Raw genomic sequence first — 26,749 nt, 5'->3', positions numbered from 1 at the left:
TCTCACGGGTAGCAATTAGCTTCTGTAGCAGTACAGCATTGCATAAGCTACTGCCTCTCCAGAAGCTTTCACTTGCACCTCTCAAACATTAGACTCTGTGTTGACCATACCTTGAAACATAACTCTACAGACAGTATTAGGATACAAAATTACCTGGTAGTGCTTTGTATGTACACTGTGACAGGTATCTAACAGCAGCATGAAACCACATCTCTGTAAATTTCCACATATGAAAATAGAAATGTTCAAAAATTAATGCCTTGCACCATGAAGCAACTGCAAGCGTTGATTTTGGCAGACAGATAAGTAAGTGGCTATTTTGTTTACTCTAAATTGTAGCACAGATAAACTGTAGTTACTATTTAACTGATATATTCCCTTCTATTTTTTTTTAAACTTAGTCTTTGTTTGCTTATAGATGCTGGACTAGAAGTGAAAGTAAAAGATCCTCCAAAAGGAATGATACCTCCTGGAACCCAACTTATCAAACCAAAAGCAGAGCCTCAGCCAAACAAGGTTTGGAGAACTGAAAAAAACCCCAAAACAGATAGTTATGTTTGGGTGGGACTTTTTTGTTGTTTAATGTATACTTTATCATATCATCATACTTTATCAGTGCTTCAGACTTAAGGATATTTGCAGATCACTTTAATATGCTGAATGGAATGAAATTAATATACTGGAGAAAATGAAATTAATTTCATTTTCTTTTTGTACGTGAATTCATAAAACTGATAGAAGCTCTACAGAAACCGCCTTTGCCTTGGCTTGTCACACACACATATCACAGCTATTGTTAAAGCCACAGACAAAATTTTACACTATTACTCGTTCTGTTGTACTACGAAGTTAATTGTGCACAAAATTTTACAAAAATTTTGTTTTGTCATGAGCATCTTTAGTCAATATAAAATCCATAACCAGTTTCTTTTAGTATATTTTCCTTCCTTGGAGAAAGGCATGATTGTTTTCTAAAGGTATTATTTCTGTAGCTTTTGACATGCCCATTTAACCTTCTCATTCCACCCCGAAGGACAAAAGTAGACACAATAAAGCAAGTAAGCTGAAATGGGTGGCAGTGGTTTAAGAAAAATGCCCACATGAGGGAGATACCTTGCACTTCCTCTTAGATGCAAGGAAGGGATACTAAATGAGGTGCTTTTTTTTTTTTTCTTTTGGTTTTTTGGGGGTTTTTTGTGGGAATAAAACTGTATTAAAGTTGTGGAATTTTGAAATACCACAAAGTTGTCTTTCCTGTCCTGCTGAAATTGGGAAAGTGGTTAAGAAATATATGATTATCTAAAAAGATCAGGTTACTGACAACTTCTTACCTATACAGTGCATCCTAATATTTTTTTCTAGACTTCAGGATAATCCAGAGACAGTAACTTTGTTGTATGGTTCCCCTGTCTCTAAAATGCATCCAGCATCTGCTTCTACTACTAACCAGATTTTTTTCCCTGAAGCTGTGCCTCAAATAAAAAATAATAAATGTACTTTTAGTTTCAATGCAACATTTACCCCTCTCTGGCTCTCTTTTTTCGTTTTTTTCTTCAAGAAGTTTCTTTTAGACTTTCTCCCTTCTCTTGGAAGGAAGACTACCTGGTTAGTTCATTATCTTAATTAGAACTCCCAATTCCTACTAAGAGAGATTTATCTCAAGCAAATTCATTATACCTCCACCCAAGTTAATCATCATATGTGTTGTTTTGCTGTCCCCATGTTGAGAGAATCTGTTTTGATATGAGATGAATTGCAGAACAGAAGTTTGGTTTTTCTTTTCAATTATTACAGTGGAAATTGGAGTGACTTGTTCATACATGATAACTCTTGTGTTGTCAAGGAACAGTCAAAGTACTTGACAGAAGTCAGTCCTCTGGAGTTCTGCGATGTTATGTAGTGTGTAATCTTCTCCTTGTGTTGTACTGTGTGCATGTCTCATTTCTTGTTCCAAGTTTTAGTCTCTTTGAAAAAGGAGCCATCTTTGTCCTGTACATAGTGTCTGTAGAGCCAGCTGAAAAGTTAAACTGGACCTTTCATGGTAAATCATTTAATCAGTCTTCTTTCTTCTGTGTCATAATAAATCTCATAACAAATCAGGATAATTCTTTTTGTATCAACATCAATATTGTAACTAATACAGCAGAGTACAATTACTGTGCTCCATGTTTCTGAAGCCAAGAATGTAGATTAGACATGCATCAGTCAGAGACAGTCCAGTGTACCAAATCATGTTTTGCTGACAAAAAGGGCATAGTTGAGCTCTAAATACTGTTTCATCATCTTTGTCAGCCTGAAATTTCAGATAGTTGTGACCAAAGGACACTAACAGTGCATTCTCAGTGGTGATCTGTTCTCAGCTAGAAACACCAAAATATTTTCATTGAGGCACTGGAACATTCCAGTTTTGTGGCCAAACCTGACTTAAATTGCAAGCTGAGAATGGGTACTGCAGTATGATTTTATATGTGTACTCTTCATTCTCTGTTATTTGAAGTCAGATGAAAAATCTGAAGGAGGCTATGATAGTGATCTGTATTCAGCCATAAGACCTGCTGCCTCCTAATACTCTGCAAAGCTTAAATTAACTAACTTGCAGGAATCTAGATTCCACATCCTATTGAGGAAAGCATTATTTTTTCAAGCTATGTAATGTAAATCAGGGTAGTTGTAATCAACTAGAAGGAAATGGTCCTAATTTAGCTGAATTTGAAGGTGTAAGACTGGTACCAGAATGATTGGTCCCTAACATATTTTAATGGTTTCTACCATCCTGACACAACAAGTAGCTAGCATTGATTGCAAAACAAAAAAACCACCAGAACCAAAAGCTCTGGGCTGGGGTTGGTTTTTCTCACCCCTTCATAGATCAACGCCCTTGTTATGGTTGCTTTATCCTGGACAGCACCCCTTTCTTGTGTGATGTGTGTTGTATGACATGTATCTCTTCACAGATTTGTCAAATAAAAAAGCACAGCAACACAGCTCTTGAAAACTACTGTGCACTGTAGGGATGATGTACATCCTAATTGCTAAGCCTTTCTGCCTTAGTTCTTTAGTTGGAATCCAGCTGGTGTATGCTCCATGGAAGAACTGCCTATGGAGGTGTTATGGAGTTACAAATCCACTGTGCTATTCAGAAATATTCCTAGCAAAGAGGTGCTGTATCAGAAGGAAGACACAGATGATAAAATTTTTCATCATGGTCCGAAATGAGCATAAGAGAATTCCTAATCTGTTTTTTATTGTATTGTCTGTCAGTGGATCTGATCCTTAAGTAATTTCTAGTTATAGGTTGAAGTTTTTTATTAACTAATTAGGTTAGCTGTTGCAAAAGGGAAGAAGGCTCTTTCCAGGCCTGTGCCTACTCAAAATCTGGAATGTGAGTTTTTCCTCTAAATTAAAGTTTTTAATCCAAGTTCTAGCAAACTGTCATAATGATTTTGTGAACGAATGTGATGCAAGGACCCCTAATTTGCAAGACTTTGTTTTTGGCTTGTCTGTGTTTTGAATGCTGTCAGCAGTGATTCAGCTTTATACTTTTACAAGGACCTTGAAAGTCTTAGCTTTGTCTGTTGCGAGAATCTGTCATACGAGTAAGAGGACTGTTAATAAGAAAAACCTTGCACATTTTGGAGTAATTTATGTATGAAATCCTTTACATGCTTCTGGTTTTGGGTTTTTTGTTGGTTTTGTATTTTGTTTTATAAATTATCTTCAGAATAAATATAATTTCTTAAATAATTTCTTTAGGGAAAAAAGGTTCATACACTTAGCTCTTACCTTTTGTTATGCATCACTGAGTTTGTTCCTTACACATCATTCTGTGCTTTATGTTGTTATAGATTAAATCCATATTTCCACTCATACTTCTATCACTTTTATCTGTGGAGTTCGAGAATAACCTTCCAAGAAAATGGTTTTATACCATATGGATGGAATATATGCATCTCTGCTTTTAAGAGACTAATAGGATGACTTACGTTTGTTCTCTATGGGACAGGTGGCCAATAATGTTTGAATGGTAAAAAATGTGTTAGTGAATAATAAGTAGGAGATGTTGGGGTGCTGTACTAAGTCCAGCTAATTCCAAGGAGCCTCTGCTCTAACCTTCCTGTGGGGGAAAAAAGAAACTATTGAAATAGCTATTTGAAAGATAAAGAAGTAGAAAGATAATTGTATTTTAAAATGGCTACTTAAACTCTTTAGGTAAGGAAAATATCCAAATTTTGGTTAAAAAGCTGACTAAAGAGAATACTACAGTAGCACAACTTAGAAATGGTAATCCCAGGCTGATCAGTTAAAATAAATAATAAATTTGAAAATGCAAATCTTCAGCAGTGAATGAAACGTGTGTGTTAAAAAAATCATAGGCTTGTACTGATTATTGTAGGGTATAACAGAAATATTTCCAAGTCATTGCATGCTTACATTATGGTTTTTTGGAACATTGTAATTTTTTTTTATTATAGTAGAAAAATGAAGTTATACACAGCAGCCATGGGAAACTAGCAACAAACTGTAACTCTTAAGATTGCTGTCTTGTCACTGGCATTTCAGAATCTGTTAAACCTATTTCTTTTTACTCTGAGAGCTCTGTTCCAATTTTTTTTCTTCCTTACTGTCTTTCTTTGCTTCTCTTAGGTTCGCAAATTTGTGGCCAAGGACAGTGCAGGGCTTCGTATCCGTAGCCACCCTTCCCTTCAGAGTGAGCAAATAGGCATAGTGAAAGTCAATGGATCCATCACTTTCATTGATGAGGTAATCCATAAGACATTTCTGTTGAAAATTGGGCTGAGATGTAAAGGTAATTCATGCAAATAATGGGTTTTTTCCGTGTTTAGATGCTGACATATACAGCTTAAGACCATAAATTGCAAAAATCTAAATTTACTAATTTAGTTTTTCAAGCTGTCATTTCCTTTAATTTACTTACTTCAAAACCTGTGTAACAAACATTTGAGACTGATGCAAGGAAAGAAAATTCCTGGAGTTCATCTTAAAATATTACCTCTTAAGATTTAGCTTTTCACTATTTACTATTTCAACTCCACACAAAAATGCAGATGCAGATGTCCTTTTCATTACATCTGTTACTTAAAGAGCTGAAAGATCACTACTAGTGTGTTGGACTGCTATGCATGTATTTTTCTTACAATATAACTTCATATGCAAGGAATATTTTTGCGATTTGCGAAGTCATACCAGCAATGGAAAAATGGGAAGTGGGGAATTTATAAAGCTTATTAAGGCTTGAGTTTCTTTCCTCTTTTATTTCAAAGCAATTCTTATTACTGCATGATCTGATTTAAATTTATCTTCATGCCTTGACTTATAAAAGGATATGCTTCCCCATTGCTTTGGAATTCTGATTTTGTCAGTATTCCTCTTCACCTCTGCTTATGTTGTATCAGCATTGTAAGGTTCGTTGCTTCTTTGCTGCTATTGTCTGCCTGAAGTCTGTTAATCCTTGCTAGCTACAGAACGGTTACAGGAGGGCATGGCTCGTTCTTGTTGCTTGTTTCCCATAGATCCACAATGATGATGGTGTTTGGCTGAGGCTGAATGATGAAACAATAAAGAAGTATGTTCCTAACATGAATGGTTACACTGAAGCCTGGTGTCTGTCTTTTAACCAACATCTTGGCAAGAGCCTTCTGGTACCTGTTGACGTAAGTAAAAGGTGCCTTTGAAAAATATCCAAAAGTACACTCTATCCTCATTACAAGACTTTCTTTAATTAAGGCTGCAAAAAGTCCTGAGGTAAACGATATTTTAATTATGAAATACAACCTTATATGTGTTTGCATTTTGGAGGGCTGCTGTGTAATGAGGGTGGAGTGTAGAAAGGTGTGAGGCTTTTTCTGTTGAAGCCTCTTCTCCTGGAAGAGAAACAGAAATGCAGGGACTGCTGTAGTAAAAGTAAAATAGTATTAGATTGTGGTCTGCACCAGGTGTTTCTTATGCTAGATAGCATTGTCTGTGAAGTAGTCCACTGGTGTCCTGATTTCAGAAGAGGCTTGCAGCCTACCGTGAATCAATGTAATTGCTGCTTTTTAACAGAACCAACCAACCAAAAGGTTCTTTAGGCTCTGGGTTTTGTGGATTTTTTTGTGAGTTTTATACCTGAATCCTTAAGTTATCACTTCATTAGCTATGCAGAGAATCCTAGAGCTTCAAGACAAACATTGAATTTATAATAGGAGTAAACAGAATTTGAATAATTGTATTGGTGATCATCATCAATACAGTTAAAGGTTACACCTTTTCTGGAATCCAATTACGGTTTTTTGAAAAATGTGAAAGACAGAAAAGGAAAAGCTATATTAGCTCAACCAATGTGTCTCAAAAGATTCATGAAAGTGCAGGTCTTTCTGGCTCATCTGTTTTCATGCATTGCCCTGAGTGGGCAGTACCTTGTTTTCTTCTGGGCAGAATGTGAGAATCAGATGTAATTGATACTGCTATTTATATTTTATTTGTCATCTTATCTGAGTAAGCTGCTGCGATTGAAGATAGTTGAGAAATATTTCATTAAATTAAATTAAAAATTAATTAATATTTCATTAAATTAAACACTGAGACCAGTAATATTATGCTGTTCATGTTTTTGGTTATAGAAGAACCGAGATATTCCCAGTTCCAGTGAAATTGGGCTATTTGCTAGTAGCTAAATCTGGAAATTCATAATGTCCTGTGGCTGTTCTACCAAACAGTGATACATGATGTAACAAGGTCTTCTTGTCTAAAAATTATTTGTTTATCTATTTCTATTTGTAGATTTCTTTCAATAGAATCCTTGTTTGGGAAATTATTTTAGTTTTTGATTTGGGAAGCAAATTATTTCTGTACTCAGAAATCAGTCACTCAAATATGCCTGTCTTCACAGTGTTTTTATAGTCTGTTGTAGAATGTATGAAAACGTGGAAAAATTAGGCTTTAAAATTTTGCCTGTATTTTTTGTCTTAGAAATTGGTTGCAGTTAGAAAATTCCTATATTATATTTCCATTAAATATTAATAGTTCTGTGCAGTAGTTGAATTTTACCAGTTCATCCATGGTAAAAGTGAATTTATCTTGACTAAGTAACTAACTTCAGTAAATACTGTATATCTAGATGGGTATTATAGTCTGGTAGATTTTTGTTAGTTGTGTGGTTTTTTGTGTTGGGTTTTTTTTTAGTTTAGCTATCTTCAATACCTTTTTAACTTGTTGAAGGGAATATTTTTGAGCTCAGCAGTTGTCTGTGATTAGCAAGAACTTACTGCTTGGCATATTTCATACAGCTCTCGTATACATGTGGTTCTAGGGAAGAGCATATGCTGTGCTCCTTGAGAGAAGCCTGGAAAGAAATGTCTGCCATGAATAACTGAACATTCAGTCTTAACAACAAAATTTTGAGAGCTCGAATTTCATGTGAATAAGGAGTTCAGGTGCAATCAAATGTGAAAAACAGCATTCAGTTTTCAAACATTTCGTTCTCTATGTGTAAAGTTCAGATGAAAGATTCTCTCTTGGTTTTGGGGGTTGTTAAACACTTATGAATTAGTTTTGTTACCATTTAGACTGTTATGAGCTTTAGAAATGCTTAATTTTCTTTTAGGTAGACAGTCACATGTCTTGACTGACACAAGTTAAAAGCCACGTGCTTTCTTAGCTTCTGCTCTGTAAGTGGCAGCCAACACAGCAAAAGGGTTATGAGACCAACTCTTACAACAATGCAGGCATGTGCAAGAAATGTGTTTTGAGCTACTGTCAGAAAGGTTTCCTTGCATGGCTCTAATTTTCATATTTTTAAGAGGACTTAGCATATCCTGAAACTATTCGATTTCATTATGAAAGTATATAAGTAGTAAGATTTGTTCATTTGATTCACAATAATAAGAGGAAAAAGGAAGAAAATAGTTCTCTAACATTTTATATTTTAAAGGTGACAAAAGATAAGGTTCAGAGGCTGACTTTTGAATGCCTTAAGTCTTTACAGCATGCTAGTCTAGCATATACTGCTTTCTTACTAGATCCTTCCTTTGCACAGATACTGCTTTCTTGGTAGGAAGATGACAAAAATAGTTCTCTAACATTTTATATTTTAAAGGTGACAAAAGATAAGGTTCAGAGGCTGACTTTTGAATGCCTTAAGTCTTTACAGCATGCTAGTCTAGCATATACTGCTTTCTTGGTAGGAAGTTTACAGTCTTGTTTATGATGATTACTAGGTTGAAAATATTTTGAATTATACATTTTTTTGGGATTTGTCCAAAAGACTGTTTGCAAGTTGTCAAATTTGATTTTTGCAGTTCTCTAGAGATGAATGACTTATGTCAAAAAAGATACTCAAGTAATAAATGCTAAAGTTTTGTTAGATTAAATTGTGATATAATTCATATCTGCTCAATCCTGTTGATTTGGGTAGCTGAATGACATGATGAGCAGAATGCAGTAGAAAAAATTGTGATTGTGTGAGATTTTTTGGAGCCAAGCTGTCCAACCAGTTTTGGCTTAAAAGGAAGGCTGGAGAAAGTCTTGTGTGATGGAAAATGCAAAGGGAAGATCAAATGCCTGAGCTAGGCCAGGTATTCCCTGTTCAAATAGATGCCACATGACTCCTACTAGACTCCATTTTCTGTTCAACTCTGGGTGGGCAGACCTGTCATCTCCAATTACATTACTTTCTCATGTTTAAATACACAGGCTTTTTATTATCAATCCCTTAAGTAAATAAAATTTCTCAGTACATTTTGGCAAATACGTGAATACTTTTTAACAAAGTTTTAGTTATTCTGTTTCTTCACTGTATTATGGAACAGTGAGCAGATGAAAAACGGTAGAGGTTCTCGGCAGTGTTAATTATGACCTGTTTTCATCTTGATATATATTTTGTATCTTCATTTTATGTATGTTTATTAGCATTAACTAGGTATTTTATGATAAAGCAGATACTGAATATTGTGGATCTCATAAATGCACTTTCTGTATTTTTATTAGAACTATTATAGTTGAAGATAAATTATCATAGGAAAGGAGAGATCATGGTAGTTACCAGTGTTTTATTGATTTGAGCTGTGGTCATTTACCTTCTTAGAATGTCTTCAGCTCTTCTGTTGTTCTTTCACAAGGAACTGCTTTACAGCCCCTGATCTGAAATTGTGCATCCAACCCATTGTAGATAATTATGAGATTGTGAATTTAATAGGTTGTGATTTTGAATAAGCTGTTTCCATCTCTGATAGTTATTTTTCCTTCTGTCTTATGGTATTCAAGTATCTGTTTTTGAAAAAATACTTGTAAAATTCCTGATGAGGACAGTTATGGTATTCAGGTATCTGTTTTTGAAAAAATACTTGTAAAATTCCTAATGAAGACAATTACTTATTGATGCTTACACATGGTGCTTAGTAGAAAGGTACATGTGATATAAAACAGTGCACACTAGGAAGAAATAGACATTCACCTTGGTCAGACTCTGCAACTTGTCTTTTAAAAAAATCACATTCTAAGTTCTCACTACTTCATTTTAAATTTAAAATTTTATAAGAAGGAATATTGTACTCCGATGTCCAGCTACAATATTACGTTCCCCAGCCACCACAGGCAATCAAGGATTGCAAAACTGCAAGTTTTTCAAGCCATTATTGCAATGGAAGAAATAATCAACATTAGTATGTAGGCTCCAGTGCTTAATCACAGAACCTCAGAAAGCTGAATGTTTTGTGGAAACACTGAAGGACATTGACAAAAAATTCTGCCGTTGTTTTAACCATGAGGGAAAGCAACTGAAGAGTAAGTCTATGTTGGATAAAATGTCAAGATGTCTGTTAAAGATAAGTCTTCGTTTTGAAAAATAATAGCTGAGGTTTTAAATACTTCCTAATGGATCAATGATTTTTCATGGCAGAACAAATTAATTTTTTTTTCATCTCTGAAACTTTGAGTTTATTGGAAAAAGTATTAATTTCTAAAATTAGTTTTAGATCTTGGAAGGTAAAGTCTTGAAGGAAAGTATTGAATAAATCTACAGATGATAGCATAAGGGCTAAATTCAAAGCTTCTATATAGTAATTTCTTTAGAACGAAAACTTAGCTCCCAAATAGATGCCTGATCTATTCACCTAAACTAGTGTGCGCTGGTATGATAGGCAGGAAGTTCTCAAGTTCACAGAGCAAAGGAGAGCTTCTAGTTTGATCTTCTTGGTGTTTCTAAGCCAGCATGGTCCCATTTCACTGCTGTTGGTTTCCCTTGTGTGTTTCACACATAGAGCTCTGTGATGGAGAAAAATAGATCTTTGTAATGATACCTAAATATTTTAGGTATGGATAGTCCAAGTTTCTCAGTGGAAGTCCATCGAAAAAAAAGAGATATGCTGCAAAGTAATAGAATCAGACAGTTAAAGTAGGTTGGATGCCTGTGAAGTACACTCATGAGGCACATGTAGGCTTTCTATAGTTGCCATAGTTTTATGTCAAGTTGATAAACCTTTATTTTGCTAATATTCATATCTGAGACCCTCCTCACCTTCCCCAGTGTCCCAGAGCAAATATCATTAGTTCATGGCTACCTCCTTCAGTTCTGGGTAAAGGTACTCAATTCTAAAGAAATGCTGGTGTTGTGACAATTTCCCTCTTCTTTGTCAAAATGGCAGATCATTTTTATGATTGAAACTTAATGTTTACAAGCAGCATATAGTAGATGTGATAAAAGTGTAGATTTGCTTACTTTTAACATGTTAGGGCTTTTTCAAGGAATACAGATGAAGCATGCCAAGGGTGTTTTGTACTTCTTTCTGCCTGAAAGGATTTACTGCCTTAGCTACTGTTAAATTTTAATGTGGCTGCTGAGCAGGGATTTCATTTGGTTCCCATATCAGGATGGGGTAGGAAATTAGATTTTGATACTTTGATTCATATAGATGAAATGGGTGTGTTGTCAAAGGGATTCCATCACAAATACCATAAATACAATTGTTACTGCTGCTACATGTATACTATTCTTTCACTTGGCAGAAACTATGAAAATTTCTTGGAAATGAATAGGAACTAGCTTATGGAGACAAAATGGCTTCTTTTTCATGTTTTCCAGTGATTAAAAAATGCTGTCCTCACTGTTTTGTAGGAGGAAAAATTAAGCAGAACAGCAGTGCTTATTTCTATAGTGTGGGCAATTGGTTATAAAATGTCTGATGTCTCTCTGGCAGCTATATTTGGGTTACAGTTATTCATAACAAACTAGTTAATGCATTGTATGTTTAACACAACTAATGGAATCTTAGCAATCGTTCTCCTTATAGCACTGAAATTTTTGGCTTCGGTAAAAAGTACAGTTTTGATGTGCAAACTGGTGAAATCATTCTGTGCAAGTGAACTCCTTTTAGCAACAGAGAGCTTAGCCCTTGCTGCATCTCTTTGGTTCTGACTGGGTGACTAAAATTCTGTGTACACTTGTCCTGCACTGGTTGAAATAATCTTTCAGAACAGGAGACCATCTCGCTAGAAAACTGGTTTGTAATGGGACCAGCTACCGTTTCTTTGTAACAGAAATATGAGATTTTTCTGTGTCTGAAGTCTCAAGTTTGTAAGAGATGTCTGGCTCTTAATTTCAGTAAATGGCATGACACACTACATCCATTTTGAGCTTTTGACATACTAAACTGTTTCTGTGTAATGGATGATTTGCCATGGTGAGCAATGGACTCAGGTGACTTGATGAGGAAAACAAAACTTTCCCCTTTTGAAAAACATTCTACCAGTAAATTTATTTGAGGAGAAAGTTTGTGTTATAGTACCTTGAGCTTCTTCCTCCAGTATTTCTTTGTTCCCATTTCTTTGTTGATATATGTCTCTTTTTTTCAAACTTTGTTGCTCAGAATGTCTTTAATGCTAGCCAAGGAGTAAGGGATTTGGACTTTTTTTCATGGACTTCCAAAGCTTTACCCCCTAAGGTGAGTTAAATTACAGGAACAGTCACACTGTATCTCGTGTTTTCAGAATGCACCTTATGACTCAACTTTATGCTAAATATTCTTTGAAGTCTGTTTTACTGTGACTTATTTTTATAGGAAATACCAGATTTGAATTCAGTGCTGTATCTGTGTCTCTTTCTTCTAAAATGAGACAAAAATACCCGGGCAGATTATTGGATTTCTATTAATTCATGAGTAGCACTCTCCTTTTTTAACAAACCAAATCAGAAATTCAGAGTGGTGGCCTAGTAACATAACAAAGCTTTTCATTTTTCCTTAGACCAGAATTTGCTGGTAATCTTTTTTTTCTGATGCTGGAGGCTCCACATAAAGTTGCAGCATCTAATAAGATGATATTTGTATGAGTAAAACCACCACACAGATATTTAATAAATACTCTGCAGATTCTTAATGGGTTTTTTTTATTCTTTAATTCTAGGAACATGACATGTTATGTACAGTTAAGGTGTTTAAATTGACTCTAGAACTGTGTGTCTGAATATCAGTTATATCAGTTCTGTAATGTTTTGAGATGGATTTTTTTATGAACTTTGTAATGAAGACGGTAATGTGGAGTACATTTTGGTTTAGAGATTTTAAAACTTGTTTGTCCACTGGTTCTTTTTCCCCAGAATAGCAGACTTTAATATGTCAAGATCTAAACTATGTTTAAATTGTCTTTTTTGTTTTTTCCTCAAACCAGTTTACCTCAGCTTGCATTAACTTTGATTGTAAGTGACATATTTACGTAATAGAATCATTTTTGTATAAAGGCTTCTTGAAAAAAACTGCTGTATTAGTCTGGACACAGTGTACAGGCTTCCATACAAAAAAAAAAAAAAAAGCTGAAAACATAATAATTAAAGAGATCAGAGGAAATTTGCATTCATTTAAAAGTAAATAATGTTACCAGAAGTTTGGTTTAAATCTGACCAAAAAAGTATTCTTCCTCACAACAGGAAGTGAACTCCTGGAAGGTATTTTTGTGGGAGATTGTCAAGGCAGAAAGTATCAGCATATTCAGAAGAAATTAAATTTCAAGAAATCAGATTGATAAATAGACAGTAAAGAAAATAGGGTGTACCCTGTAACGTCCATAATAAAAAGGTTTTAAATGCTATTGGTATATAAGGGACAGACCACTAGTAAAGATTTTTATGCTGCTTCTAAAAAGCATCCTCTGTTGGTGAACACAGAAGACTGAATGAGGTGAACCTCTGGGTTCATCCAGCAGGACATTATGTAGTTTGTAACATTTAGATGTTCCTTTAAAAGTACCTGTGACTTTCAGTATAATGGAACTTGCTCCTGCTTCTTACTTGCACTCTTCTGAAATAAATGCGCATTTGTTACTCCCATCCTCATGGTTTTTTGTACAAAAGCCTTTCAGTTAAGCTGTTGCTGGCTGAAAAATCTATGCTAATTTTTCTCTTCTTTTAGTAACTACCACTTTTTTTGCTAAGAAATTCAAAGTGTTTTCTTACTTCAGGTTTGGATATATATTTCATCAGTATATAGTATGAAATAATATTGAATTCCCTTTCCATAGCCCCGGACTTTAAGAAAAGTTCACAAATAGAGGAATGAGTGTGTATCCTGAGAAATGCCAGCAAGGATGAAGGTTTAGTGAAAGCAGTTAGATTAAGTAATTTATATCTGATGTTAGATATGAGCTATTATTTTTATAAATAATATTTTTATAAATGCTTACATTTTTACCACTTTTGCCTGAAGAGTAATGTCAGGAGTAATTCAATTAATATGCCATTTAGTAGTTAGTTGTTCAGCACTGCACACTAAAATTAGCAAGGTAACTAGGATCTCCTTTAGCTTTGAAATTTACCTCTTGTAGTCTTGAAGTAAGTATTTCTTATCGCAGTAGTTTAAAGGTGGTATTAATAGGTGTTATTCTGTTCTGTTTTGCCTTTTTTTTTTTTTAATTTCTCAGGAATCTAGGTCTAATGCTGATGATTTTTTCAAAGACCTAAATTCACACTGCCCACAGGAAGCAGTGATGCAAGAAGAAGACATGCCATTCCTTCGAGGTGGACCTGGAGTGTACAAGGTAGTGAAGACTGGCCCATCAGGTCACAACATCAGAAGCTGCCCTAACCTTAGAGGTATCCCAATTGGAATGTTAGTTCTGGGAAACAAAGTCAAGGCAGTGGGCGAGGTATGGATCCTTGTAGCTTCAGTTCATGTCTTCATAGATACCAGTATATAACAGTAGTAACCACAGCAAAAGAATCTGCTTCTGTCCAGGTTTGCTTTTCCCCTCCTCATGCTAAATACTGGCCTTTGAACTTGGTTTATGTTAGCAGTACTAATGCAGTCATGTCTCTTGCCTTTTTGCATTGATTGGAATAATGTTAAAATTGCACTGCAGTTACCTGTGCTTGCTTATGTATTTCTGTTACAGTATTCCTTACAAAATTGTTTCTTGATCTACTTTTGTTCTATTCTTCGAAAGAATTCTGTTTCATGATAAAATGTTTTCCTAGGACCTAACTATTTAACAAATTGCTGTTTCTCTCTACTGATTGTATTAATTTGTTTAGTTGCTGAACTATTGTTACTGTTCTGGGTTGTCCAGTTGTGGTGTTTTATGCTTAAGAAGGGCTTAAGGATGAAGTGTGTCATGCTATTTCCTAAATATAATATCAGGAACAAAATTAATACTCATAAAAACCTTTCATGTATATCTTGTTGCTATAATTCTCCTGTTGCCACCATCGATTAGAAGGTATATAAGTTTTTATTTAGGCTTATGTGGATTTTCTGTAGTTGTGGTGTGGGTGTTTTGCTTCTTCTGAACATAAATAGGTCTAAAATTTTTGGAATTACTCCTAAATGTAAATATGCCATAAATAGGTTTGGTACTTCAGTCTGCCTCAGTCTGTGGCCTTAATTTAAGAAACTTTTTTTTTAACATTTTCTTTGTAATAGAAAGATTGAAATTTAATGTGTTTTCCAGATACTATAAATAGTTGCTGAATCATACTACTGAATTATTTGAGAAGTCAATAAATTCTGCTTTTTTATGTGTGTGCATCAGGTGACTAATTCAGAAGGTACGTGGGTGCAAATGGATAAGAACAGCATGGTAGAGTTCTGTGAAAGTGATGAAGGCGAGGCATGGTCATTAGCTAGAGACAGAGGTGGAAACCAGTACCTTCGACATGAAGATGGCAAGTGGTTGTTTTCTTTTATTTTTTTAAATTAACTTCAAAAAAATAGACAATCTAAACAGGAGAAATAAAGAAGTATCTGAGTTTTGAGCAGGTATAACATTAGTTTGTGTATTTTCATTTGAGTTACGTTGCACAGTCAGACTTAAAAGTTGTTTATAAACATTCTTTAAATGATTTTTTTTTTTAACAGTCAAAATATTTCCATATTATTTCTTCTGTACAAGTTGTGGACAATAATTTTAACCATCATATTTCTTTTAGCTCTGGGGTTAATTTTTATGCATCTGATTTCCAGAAGGTGTCTTTATGAAAAGCTTTGACTGCAGCAGTTATATTCTGCTTGTATTTTTAGGTCACACTTTACTGTCAGCCTCTTATTTGTTCATTTTAACAGACTCTTTGCCATTTTTCTGGTTTTGATATTTGGTGCTGAAATTCATTTCACACATAGGTACTCTAACCATTATCATCACATTACTGTATTAGAACAAAGCAATTCCATGCTAAAACATAAGTATTTTCTGTAGACTGTTGCGACTTGACTTTCAGGTGTACAACCTTCTGCAAAGAAGGGAAATAGCCAAGAGTTTTTCATTAAATATATAAATGTTTACATAATACTTCAAACACTCCTGTAAAAGTCATAGCTTTTCTAATTTTAGTTATGTCTGATAATGTCAAGTTCTGAGGTGCTCGAAAAGCCCAAGTAGATTCCATAAACTGAATAATTGTGAATTGGAACAGTACCTTATTGTTGAAAGTACAGGTATTCAATATTAGGGTTGATAAATTCATTATTTTCTATTTTTATACAGGGTTGTTTGCTTTTCCATTAGAAAATAATTTATCTGAAATTAATACATTAATCAGTGTGCAAAAATTTCTATTGCAGAGTGCTTATTTTGAGAAACAACTTGACATTTAAATAACTTGACAGTATTTTTCATTTTTAAGTAGTCTTGTCATCTTCAGTATTTGACCTGTCATTTAATGTTGTGTTAAATTTCTCAAAGTATATATGTGCTCTAAGAAAGAATTCACAAATCAGGAAGACTTTAAACAGGACCCTTGTTTGAAGGTGTGTCTTCAAATTCTTGATCAAATTCTTGATACTTAGGCACTGTTACTGAAGGACGTCTTGGAATATAGAATTGCTCTCACAGAAAAACCAAAATGCAAGCTCCAGGCTTTGACGACAAAACTCTGTAGTGGGATCTCTGCAATACAGCTCATAGAAATACCATCTTAGAAATACCATCTTAGAAACTTTCTGATATGAATCCCGTGCCTCAGTATACCAGTTTTTAATCTTTTCTAGATGAGTCTCTTTTTACAGGTAGGGTGAAGATGGATGTCTCCTGTGCATCCAGCCAAAGCAGTTTAAGCAGCTATCAGTGCAATTCCTGAGATTTTTCAACCTGTTCTAGGTTCCTAGTCCACCTCAGTGCCATGTAAAATTTCATGCACTTAAGCCATATCTGAAAGCTTAAACTGATTGTTCTTATTTGCAATCAAACTATTTCAGAATAATTTATCATCAGTTTCAATGCTTTTGGTAGAGGGAAATAATAAGAATCTGCAGGATCTCTAGCTAGATTTGCAAATGTCCATTTTTTTATCCATGAATAACACCAGCTTTCACATTACATTCATATTTTCATTATTTAATAAAATTATAATTAAATTCCCATTATGAGTAGGGTTTCTGTCAGAGACAAGGCAGATGTCTGAAGAGCTAGTTCTGTAGCCAGGTATCCAGTAAAGTACAACAGCAAGATCTAGAGTAGCTCTGATTGAAAAAATTCTAGATCCTTTCTTTTATAAACTGACTTTAAATTTTCGGCTTTCCCTCATAATTTGTTTTTAACTTGAATAAGTTATGTAGAGTGTGTACTCTGAAATGCTTTTGTCCTGAAATGCAGTTTTTTAAAAATTGCTTTCTAAAGAGTTGTGTTTTTTTTATTTTATCCATATTAATTTAAGTACACTGACAAGAAAAAAAAAAAAAATCAAGATGCCAGCTCAAGCTTTTAAACCTGCATTTGGGATATTTCTTTTGAGTGCTTTCATATATATTGTCAGTTGGAATGGTGTTTTTGACCGCATAAAGTCAGTAATTTCTCTGTAAATCTAAATAGTCAAGTGGATTCTGTCTCATTTATTTTAATTCTGCTGTAGTTTTGAATATTATTAAATACTCCTTTGGGTTGGAGGTTGCTTTAGTGTCATACAGAAAGTAAAATTATAGTACTCATTTACAGATACAAATAAGTCTGTCAGGAAAAAATGTCTTGTGTTCCATGAACTATTGGGGGTAGGCACAATTAAATGTTTATTGGCTCTGAATTTGTCACTCTGAAAACCATCCTTTCTCCCCTTGCTTTGTCAAAGGGATTTTAGCAATTGCTGTCCAAAGAATAAGCACTGCTGAATAATGTTTCTGGAAAAAAACAAGTGTCAAATAATGGCATAGCTGGCAACAACTCAGTCAAACAAAAACAGTCTACATAGTATTAAGTCCTCTGTCTTAATATTTTTAGAGCATGAGTTTTGAAGAGCAGATGGGGCTTTTTTGAAGAAAATTTAGTCGAGAGGAAGAGTGCTATCAGTGAAAATAAATATCTCCCTTTTGCTTTGTGACTCATATTTCTAGTGTAAATCTGTTACTCAGAGGTCTAACTTCGAAGTGATGTGGTTTTTTTACAGAGCAAGTCCTTCTAGATCAAAATGTGCAGACTCCTCCCCCAAGTCCTTTTTCAATACAAGCTTTCAGTAAGGGGACAAGCTGTAGTAATGGACAAGGGTTTGATTATGGCCTTGGAAATAACAAAGGTATGTTTTTACACTCATATTTTTAATAGCTATATTTTATTAGTCATTTTTCTGCTTTTTGAGGCACCACAGGTCATCTCCAAAGCAATCGTATAATGAATTGCCAAGTGTTAAAACTGCTTTTTTCTCTGCTTTAGTTTCACTCAGTCTCAGTATTCTGTATGAAAGGGATCAACAAAGATTTGGAAGTTAGTTTTGGATTTCTGCAGTGGTAGGCACAAAACTGAAATGCTGAAATGAAAGATACATGTAAAACAAGATCAGAAAACTGTTTGATTTAGAAAGCACATGTTTTTAAAAGTCCAGAAACATTTGTCATCTGTCTTGACAATTTTTAAGTGCCTTTAATGGGTTGACAAGATAAAACATGCCATTTAAAATTTGTTGTGGAATTAAAAAAAGAAATTATAAAACTGAAGTTACCTTGCAATCACATACATACCAGTTAGAACTGCTGGAAAATAAATAAATTCTATTTTTTTTTTTTTTTACTGATAGAAAATAATTGTTTCTTTTAATCATGGTTTGTTTTGTTGGCAAGATGTAAACACATATGTAAAAGCCATCAAAATAAACTCAATCTGCATGACTTCTGTTCATTTCTTTGTTAGTTCTAGCAGATTTAATAATACAGAAGGGACTTTCCATGAGGTTCTTGAGAAACATTCCTGAAACATGGAGCTCTGTTATTGTATTCTTACACTGCTATAGTCTATGCCACTACAAATAGGGGCCTAAGGTGTGCTATGTGTTTTTTAGCACCAGCATATATTTCTTCATGGTATCCTAAATAAAATAACTTAAAACTTATTTTAAAGGAGAGAAGATTAGGAAAATAATTATTCCTAAATAGTCTATTCTGTTAATGTCACAACATCAAATAGTTCTATATCATTTCACAGTGGTTTACTGTGTACAGTGTGGTTCATACTTGTCTATGCATTGTTATAGGACACCCTCTTTTTTGGACAAAGGCTGGATAAGTTGAAGCATTTTCCTTTTGTTTTATAGAGCCTTTTAAATCTTCTTTTCCCAGTTCATCCATACTCATTTCAGAGTAGTGGTGGAATCACAAAAGTGGAAGTATCTAAGATGCGAGGCAGTATTACAGCTTGTCTCTCAATGTCAATTGTGTAATAGTGCAGAAATATTATCTGTTGATTTTTCTGCAAAAATGTATTAAGACAACAATTTTTTTTTCTGCGCTGTCCAAAGATAAAGTCTTTGAGATGAATATGCTATGTTAACAGGCATCTTGATTTCTGAAGACATTGTGATTCTCTTTACTACATCTTAAGCAGTTCAGAGGTGTTTATTTGGGATAATACAGTTACAAAACATTTGGAAGCTACTCCTGGCATTGCATTCCATACTATTTTGTATGCATTATTTTCTCAAGATACTCTCAAGTTGTGACACTTAGTGTGAATGAACAAGTCAGCTACATGACTTCATGCAGTCTGTGAACTGTATTTCCTTCTGAATTGCTCAAGAGTGGAGAGTTGTTGGCAACTATATTGAAAGAATAATGGTCTTACTTTCCCAAAAATAGAATTCTTCAGCTGTACCATTACTTTGTATGCAGTTTTTCTGTATTCTCAGGTCTAAGAAGCTCTGAGTTTTGTGAAAAATTAAAAATGGAAAGCACAGGAACAATCTCTTAGGAGAATTTCCAAAGGAAGCACTTCTTTTGGAGGGGCTTGTTTGTTAAAAGTACTTCTATACGAATGCCATGGTTTTGATGAAAATTCAGTCCCATCCAAGAGTGTTTCAAAATAACTGATCAAATCTAAAGATCCCCGTAATAGGTGTGTAGTTCTACAGTAGGTAATAGGGTTTCCTACTGTAAAACTGTTAATTTAAGGTTTACAGTATTACTTGCAAGAAAGAAGACTTGACTCCCCCAAGGAATCTGTTTGATTTAGCTGTCTTCTCTCTTCCAGCTTTCTGTGTTACAGGCAAGTTTTTAATATTCCACATGATTGGCCCTACCTACCTCCATATTTGATTGTTGTGGACAGATGACTTTCAACTTCTTCTCAGATATTCTTCCCTTTAAAATAATTACTCATTTTAGGAATTAGGCATGTTACATTTAAGAATAACAGTTTGTCAGACGTGTAAATCACAGAATGACTGGGGTTGGAAGGGACCTTAGAGATCACCTAGGTCCAAACCCCACCCTAGACCAGATTGTTCAGTCACTTCTAAGTTTTTAAGGTAGGAATGATTGCTGCTGAAAGTAGTTTTTAGGTATGCTACTTCCAAAACAGTGAAATAAAATGGATTCATTGATTCCTGTAGATGATTTTTTTAGAAGGACATTCCAGCGATTTTCTGGTATTTTTGTCTTCTTACTTTTTAAGGTAAAATATCAAGAAAATAAATTCAACTTAGAAGTTCTTAGGTAGTATTGGGTTTGATACATCTACTGGTCTTTCTCTAATTCTTTAAAAAGATATTTGATAATAATCTAAAAACGTAAATTCTGTGTGAGCTGCTAAAACTATATATATATATATATACACTATACTAGGTTTTCTACAATGCTGTCAAAGTCATAGGAATTTTCAGAATAAAGTGGCATTGTTAGGATTTGTCTGGTGATGGTTCACATCAAGAATTTGAGAGAATCTCAGGTGTCTCCTACTTCATATTACTAAGTATACTTCAAGTTACAACATGGTGTGGCCTTCTTTCTGAGGCGTCATGTATTTCTAATGCTCACATAGAGTTTTTTGAAAATTGGCATTCAGAAATTAAAACTCTTGATTTTAACATGCTAGCTTTGTTGAAGACCTTCGTTTGCCTCACAGCAAATGTAGGTAATTCTTCAGAAAACCAGTTCCAGTTCTTAAGTGGTACTCACGGATTTTTAAAATTACCTTCAATCTGACATCCAAAACCAACAGAATAGTTTTAAAAATATTTACAAAAATGAGCAAATATTTACTGAAGCATTGGCACAGAAATACATTTGCCGAAGCCTAATTACATGTTAGCTTTCCCTTCTCATCAGTTTTTCTAATGTTTTTTCTGCATGTACTGTTGCATGTGTGTATTACTGTAGATGCTAGGGATTTCTGGTTTTTTCTTTGGCTGCTCTTCATTTTTAAGCGAGGCAAATATAAATCTCTATTTTGAAATGTTTAAAATAATTGCAGTAAAATATCCATGAGCCTTAAAAACCAGTAATTTTATTGCCATGCATGGAGTGGGATTTTTCTGTTTAGCCACAACCAGAGTTGTATGTGGCTAAATGAGACTTATGAGCTTTATTATCATCATTTAAACTTTGAGTACCATTTTACTCTGCCTTTCTGGAGAATGACAGGTAACAGGTTGTAGTTTTGACTGTTTTGCCCACTACAGGTGACCAACTGAGTGCCATACTGAATTCCATTCAGTCACGGCCAAATCTCCCAGCTCCTTCCATCTTTGATCAAGCTGCAAAACCTCCCTCTTCCCTTGTCCACAGTCCATTTGTGTTCGGACAGCCCCTTTCCTTCCAGCAGCCTCAGCCACAGCTTCAGAGTAAGTTTGTCAGCCTTACCTGCCTCATCAGTCCGTTTCTGCAGCTTTGATGTTGCTGTTCTCAGTTGCTTACCAGCTACTAATCATCCCACAGTGCACCTTTCTGGTTTTGTTTTTTTAAGTTTTTCATGAATCAGAAGCATGTGAGCTAATGCTCCCAAAGAAGTATACTTGTTCAACTATAATTTTTATATTGACAGTATTTTGGGTTTGTATGTGTTTTTCGCCATAGACAAATCATGAAAGTGCATTTCCAATATTTTATGCAATTCTGGTTTATAAATAAGGTAAATATATCATATAGTACAAAATGTTGATAATTTTTTTAACATCAATAATGCACTGCAGTAAGTACACAGGTGTTAACTTTTTTTACTTCCTAAATTCCTGGTTTTGTTCTGTTTTGTTTCTGTCATTGCTTCTAACTTTAGCGATGCAGCTGGACAGTGGGAATAACTTGGCACTACTCATAAGAAATAATTTCTGTGGGGTGTTCATGGGATTGGCATGGTAATGAAAGTTTGCTTGTTGAGGTGAATACCAGCTAACCTGATTACTGACGGGAGGACAGGAAGCTGTTTTGATTAATGAAAACTAAAAGCTCAGCATTCATGATGGATAGCTGATACTGCACTAAATTCTCTCTTACATGCAGAACAGTTACAGCACAGGTCACAGGAATACTCCTTTATCCCTGTCTCCCACAAACTGTCTCTCTGAGGTGCCTTAGCTCTTCCTTGTTGACCCTGGCAGTCAGTTCAATCTCTGTGTATATGCAGTCCTGCATCTCTCCAGCTCAGCTTATTGAAGTGACAGTGAAGTCTTTCATGTGAGAGCTAGATTAAGGTTTCTAATTCACTTTTATGAGGATTGTCAGAAATCTTTTGACTGTGATCTTCTGTAGTTTTGCTGGGCTTACACCAACATCCTAATGCTTAACACCATTCCAGCAGAATATTCCAAACTCAGATAAAACAGCTGACTGCCAGTGACATCAGCACACCCTCGCTGAGAATTTGTCAAATATTTGTTCTTTCCCATCACTTTTAGGTTTTTTTTCTGTTGTTCAGCAAGGTAAAATCAGTTACTCAGCTTTGCATCAAAAATAACCCTAATTGTGTTATTTCACATTTCAGATTATATGTCTTTTAGCATTTAGACCTATATTGTATGAAAACAAAAGCATCATTTTTGATTGCCCAACAAGATCTTGCTTAATGGATTTCTCTGTCCAAGATGTGTAGATAAACTGTATTCAGTAAGGTACATCCATGTTTTGTGTTTTAATAAGGATCCAAATCAAATGGAAGCCTTTTGTTTGTCAGGTAGGGGAAGAACACTGGTGGTCTACCAAATAAAAAAATGATGAAACTAGAAAATTTTTTTGAACTTGTGTCTGATTTGGGATCTTATCTTAGTACAAGGTCTCAACCAATTTGGTGATTTGCCCTTCCAGAAGGGAGGAAATTGTCAGCCTGAACTGGTGTACTGGTCACTGACTATTATTTGATACAAAGACTTTTTTTTTTAAACAGTTTATTATCCAGTGTCAGGTTTGATGCAGATAATGTAAATTATTCTTAAAGGAGAGAAATATTAACATATTTGTTTAAGAATAATGTGGGAGACTTCTTGTTCAAATTTCCTTAGTCTTTTGCACATCTGTTCATACTCCATTTGCAAGTTCATCCAAATTCAGCATATAGTCAGGGATGCCTGTAAGACTATATCAATATACTTGTTCATTTAATAGTTTTATGCAGTTATATTAGAACTGTAACAAAAACTCATTTTAAGTATGCAATTTTAATTACTTCTAAATCACTTTATAGCCTCCTGTTACCAAACATGTAATTAAAAGTCAAGTCCACTAAACAGCATACCTTAAGAGTCCATATCAAGTCAATTGAATTTTTGCCCTAGACAAGCTTAGTTTTAGTTTCCAATTATGTGCTCCATCCTTAAGTACTTCCTGCAGTAAAGTTAGATTTTGAAATTAAAATGAATGTTTATAGTCAATATACTGTTTTATTAAATGGACTAATGGTAGTCTAACAGTTGAAAAAAGTTGTGCCAGCCTAGATTTCCCCACGTGCAAATGTTATATACTAAATGCCAATCTTGATTGCAAGTCAGACTAAATAGTTCAGTCTACTGTTTACATTTTCTGTTCTTCCTCAGATATCTCTACCCCTGGGGAGAAATTTGATTAATTCTGAGGAAAGCTAGGATCCTGCTAAATGCCATCTAGAATTATTTCCTTAATTTAGATTTTTATAATAGGAAGAAAAATCTTGATATGATATAAACATACTTTGTGCTGGTGACAGATTATAGTTTTCCTTCGAACTGTTTGTAGGTGGCTGGTTTTTCAGCAGATTTTTCTGTCCTTGAGGTTTGGTTTGCAAATTCATCTTTCACTTACGAAAGAAGGAAAGGATTTGTCACATTTTATCCTCCAACACAGTGTCTTGTTTGTTTTTTGGTTTTTTTCAGAAATACTGCAGTTTAGGACAGTCACCTCCTGAGTTATGATGCTTGAAGAAGTAAAAAGTGTCTCTGTTACTCCTTTCGCATCATAAATGAGTTACCACAGCACTCTGTGTTATATCAAAAAATTTGTTGCAGAAGGGATATTAGAAAAAACAAAAGGGAAACTCTGTTACTCGGTTTTGTTTTATTTGCTAGAAATCTGTGAAGGGCTGATTGTTCTGTCCTGCTTAATTCCTATGCTAATTTTCAGACATATTATACAAGAGATTGTTTTCTTTTTCACAGGGACAGACAAAATTAAGGTACTCTTGCCATTTATTTTAATTCTTTGTCAATCTTGTGTGCAACTAAAAGTTCAGAAAATGTAGAAGAGCTGGCAAAACCTACCTTGGAGTACAGGAACATCTGTATTAACTTGGAGTCTTAGCAAGAATTTTTTTCCATTAAGATCACAAGTTTATATATGTTTCTTCCTTGGATATTTGACTAAAACAGGCTGTAATTGCTGCAGCCTGCTTATGCTTGCTTCTGACAAGTTTGGAAGACCATCAGTAACAGATTTGCTTCTGACTGCAAACTCCTATACCCACAAGATTAGTACTGGTTGCTTGATTTATTTGTCAATGAAATTTGTTAAAAGCGTAGAAGACTCAAATTTCTGTTTGAGTTCAGAGCGTAGGGGCAGTGTGGAAGCCTAGAGGGTCATGGAAGATCTTGTTTCTCAACCTTCAGCAATGTGCTAGGTCATAAATCTCCTTAGATGTGGCAAGTGTGGGTAACAGGATCTTGGCATGCTGTCCAGCAGCAGTTACCAAAATTTGATGATTGGCTGTTGAGCTCTGGAGTTAAGGAGGGAAGTGTGAGACTTTGCAGTCACCAGTGTTAGACCTTTTTGCCATGTTTCCTCACACCTGCGTTGATACTGCAAATGAGGAATGAATTTCTGGGCTAAAAAGCTTTGGACCCCTGTGACTTCTGATATGTTGACCTTCCTTCAGTGCAGCCCTGGCAGCTTGCTTGAGATACTGCTTCCTGTCCAGCAGAAGCTGCAGTGCTGGGCTGCTGTTCAATACAGTGTCCTGTCAGGCTGCTTCCTTTCCAGTTTGTGCTGCAGAGCTGCAGTCCAGCCATCCATCATCAGTTCCTGCCATTCTTGTCAGGAGTTCCTCAATACGTCCTTTCAGTATTGTGCAATCAGTTTCTTTTTGGTTTTGTTCCTTTCCCATCTAGGTGTTGGTGAAATTGCATTTAGAACCACAGTGCTTCTGTCTGCATTTTCTAAAACTGTAGAGAGGACACAAAAGACCAGCACACATATGGAGCACGTAAGATGTGCTTCTTGGTAGTATTTCAGTAAAATAAATGGAGAGAGTCTTCTCAACCAGGCATGGTGATCTCTTCTGTGTGTGATTTAATCATCAGTTAAACCAATGACACGACTGGTCTAATTATTTTTTCACATGCTACATATTGCCAAGGCATCATTCCTGAAAATTCGAGCTAAATTAGATGATCTCATAACCTAGGCTTTTCACGTTCTATAGGCAAGGGTACGTATGAAACATATATTTGGCCAGGTTGATCCAAAACCATTCTTGGAGGGCTGGTATGGTAAAGGTTGGAGAAAGAGTACAAATTGTGTCAGGGTTTTTTTAGAACTAATCTCCTCATACAACATCTTCAGAAGTTGTAGTTACAAATTAGAAAAGCATAGAATTCTTTTTTTATCTGCCTTTCCAGCACAGGAGCTCAAGTGTTAGTGTTCCAAACCCCACCATTGGTATAGAATATTGCTAACATTTTTCTCATTATACCATATTTCAGATTTTGCTTTCATTCATTTATTCCACTCATACTCCTACTTTTACCATACTAAATATATTTTTCTTTTTTAATACTCAAGGTTTTTTTGGTTTTTTTTTTTTTTTTTTGCTTCAGTGCATTCTTTGATTCATGGAAAAATAATTTCTAAAGAAGTCCTAGTCCTGCTGCTACTATGACATTTGGCATTTTCAGGAGGTGAAGAAAGATACGTTGATAGAAGTGCTTGAGGAAATTCAGCTAACAGCTGTAGTGCAGTTTCCATGTCAGTAAAAGAAGAGTACATTGTTTTTAAGAGGCATCCATTTCTTAGGCAGTGCAGCAAAGGCAGGTCAGTGCTTTCCTTCATCATGATGCAGAAAAGCAGTGGGATTTCAGAAGAAACTTGAAGTTGACTCCATTTTCCAGTGACATTTTATGTCATTGTTACAGAGTTTGTTTAAAGAAGACTCACATGAACCAGTTAGTGGTATGTCTTCCTTCCTGGGTTTCCTCAGAGGAAGAAGGCAGAGCTGTTAAAAGATTGCATCCTGCCATAGAAATGTAATTGCCTCTTATGTCTCCACATTGGGTAGCTTTTCAAGCTGGGGCTATTGCCAAATTGAAGGAAAGAGCGGGACTAAAGGCACGCTGTCACATTTGAATGGCTCATGAGACAGACTTGCCTGTCTTGTATTTCAGGTCTTTGTAGTCTTTGAGGATGTTTCAGGAAGAGGGAATCCTGATCAAAGTGTTAGTCCCTGAGGCTGTCCAGTTATCCTGGGTATACGTAGATTGTCATACTGCTGGGCCTGCAGTCCCCTTGAAATGATTGTGAAGTAGTAGTACATCAGTCAACACTAGATTACAATATTGTAAAATGTAAGTGTTCTCAGAGACAGAGTGAAAGAATGAAGTATACATGTGCTTTCATGAAAGTGG

General features: G+C 35.0%; 1 protein-coding gene across 1 annotated transcript in view; it reads left to right on the top strand.

The window, feature by feature from the left end:
• MYCBP2 (MYC binding protein 2) overlaps positions 1-26,749 on the top strand; it is a 171,666-nt gene that overhangs the window by 110,399 nt on the left and 34,518 nt on the right. The window contains exons 49-54 of the mRNA XM_041471250.1: positions 419-516; positions 4,645-4,761; positions 5,532-5,672; positions 13,906-14,130; positions 15,013-15,145; positions 17,855-17,980. Of these exons, the coding sequence (XP_041327184.1) occupies positions 419-516; positions 4,645-4,761; positions 5,532-5,672; positions 13,906-14,130; positions 15,013-15,145; positions 17,855-17,980 (840 nt within the window). The remainder of the gene's footprint in view (positions 1-418; positions 517-4,644; positions 4,762-5,531; positions 5,673-13,905; positions 14,131-15,012; positions 15,146-17,854; positions 17,981-26,749) is intronic.

This window comes from Pyrgilauda ruficollis, unplaced genomic scaffold, assembly GCF_017590135.1.
Source record: "Pyrgilauda ruficollis isolate IOZ18807 unplaced genomic scaffold, ASM1759013v1 scaffold26, whole genome shotgun sequence".
NCBI classification, from domain to species: Eukaryota; Metazoa; Chordata; class Aves; order Passeriformes; family Passeridae; genus Pyrgilauda; species Pyrgilauda ruficollis.
This window is presented reverse-complemented; position numbering and strand designations above follow the sequence as displayed.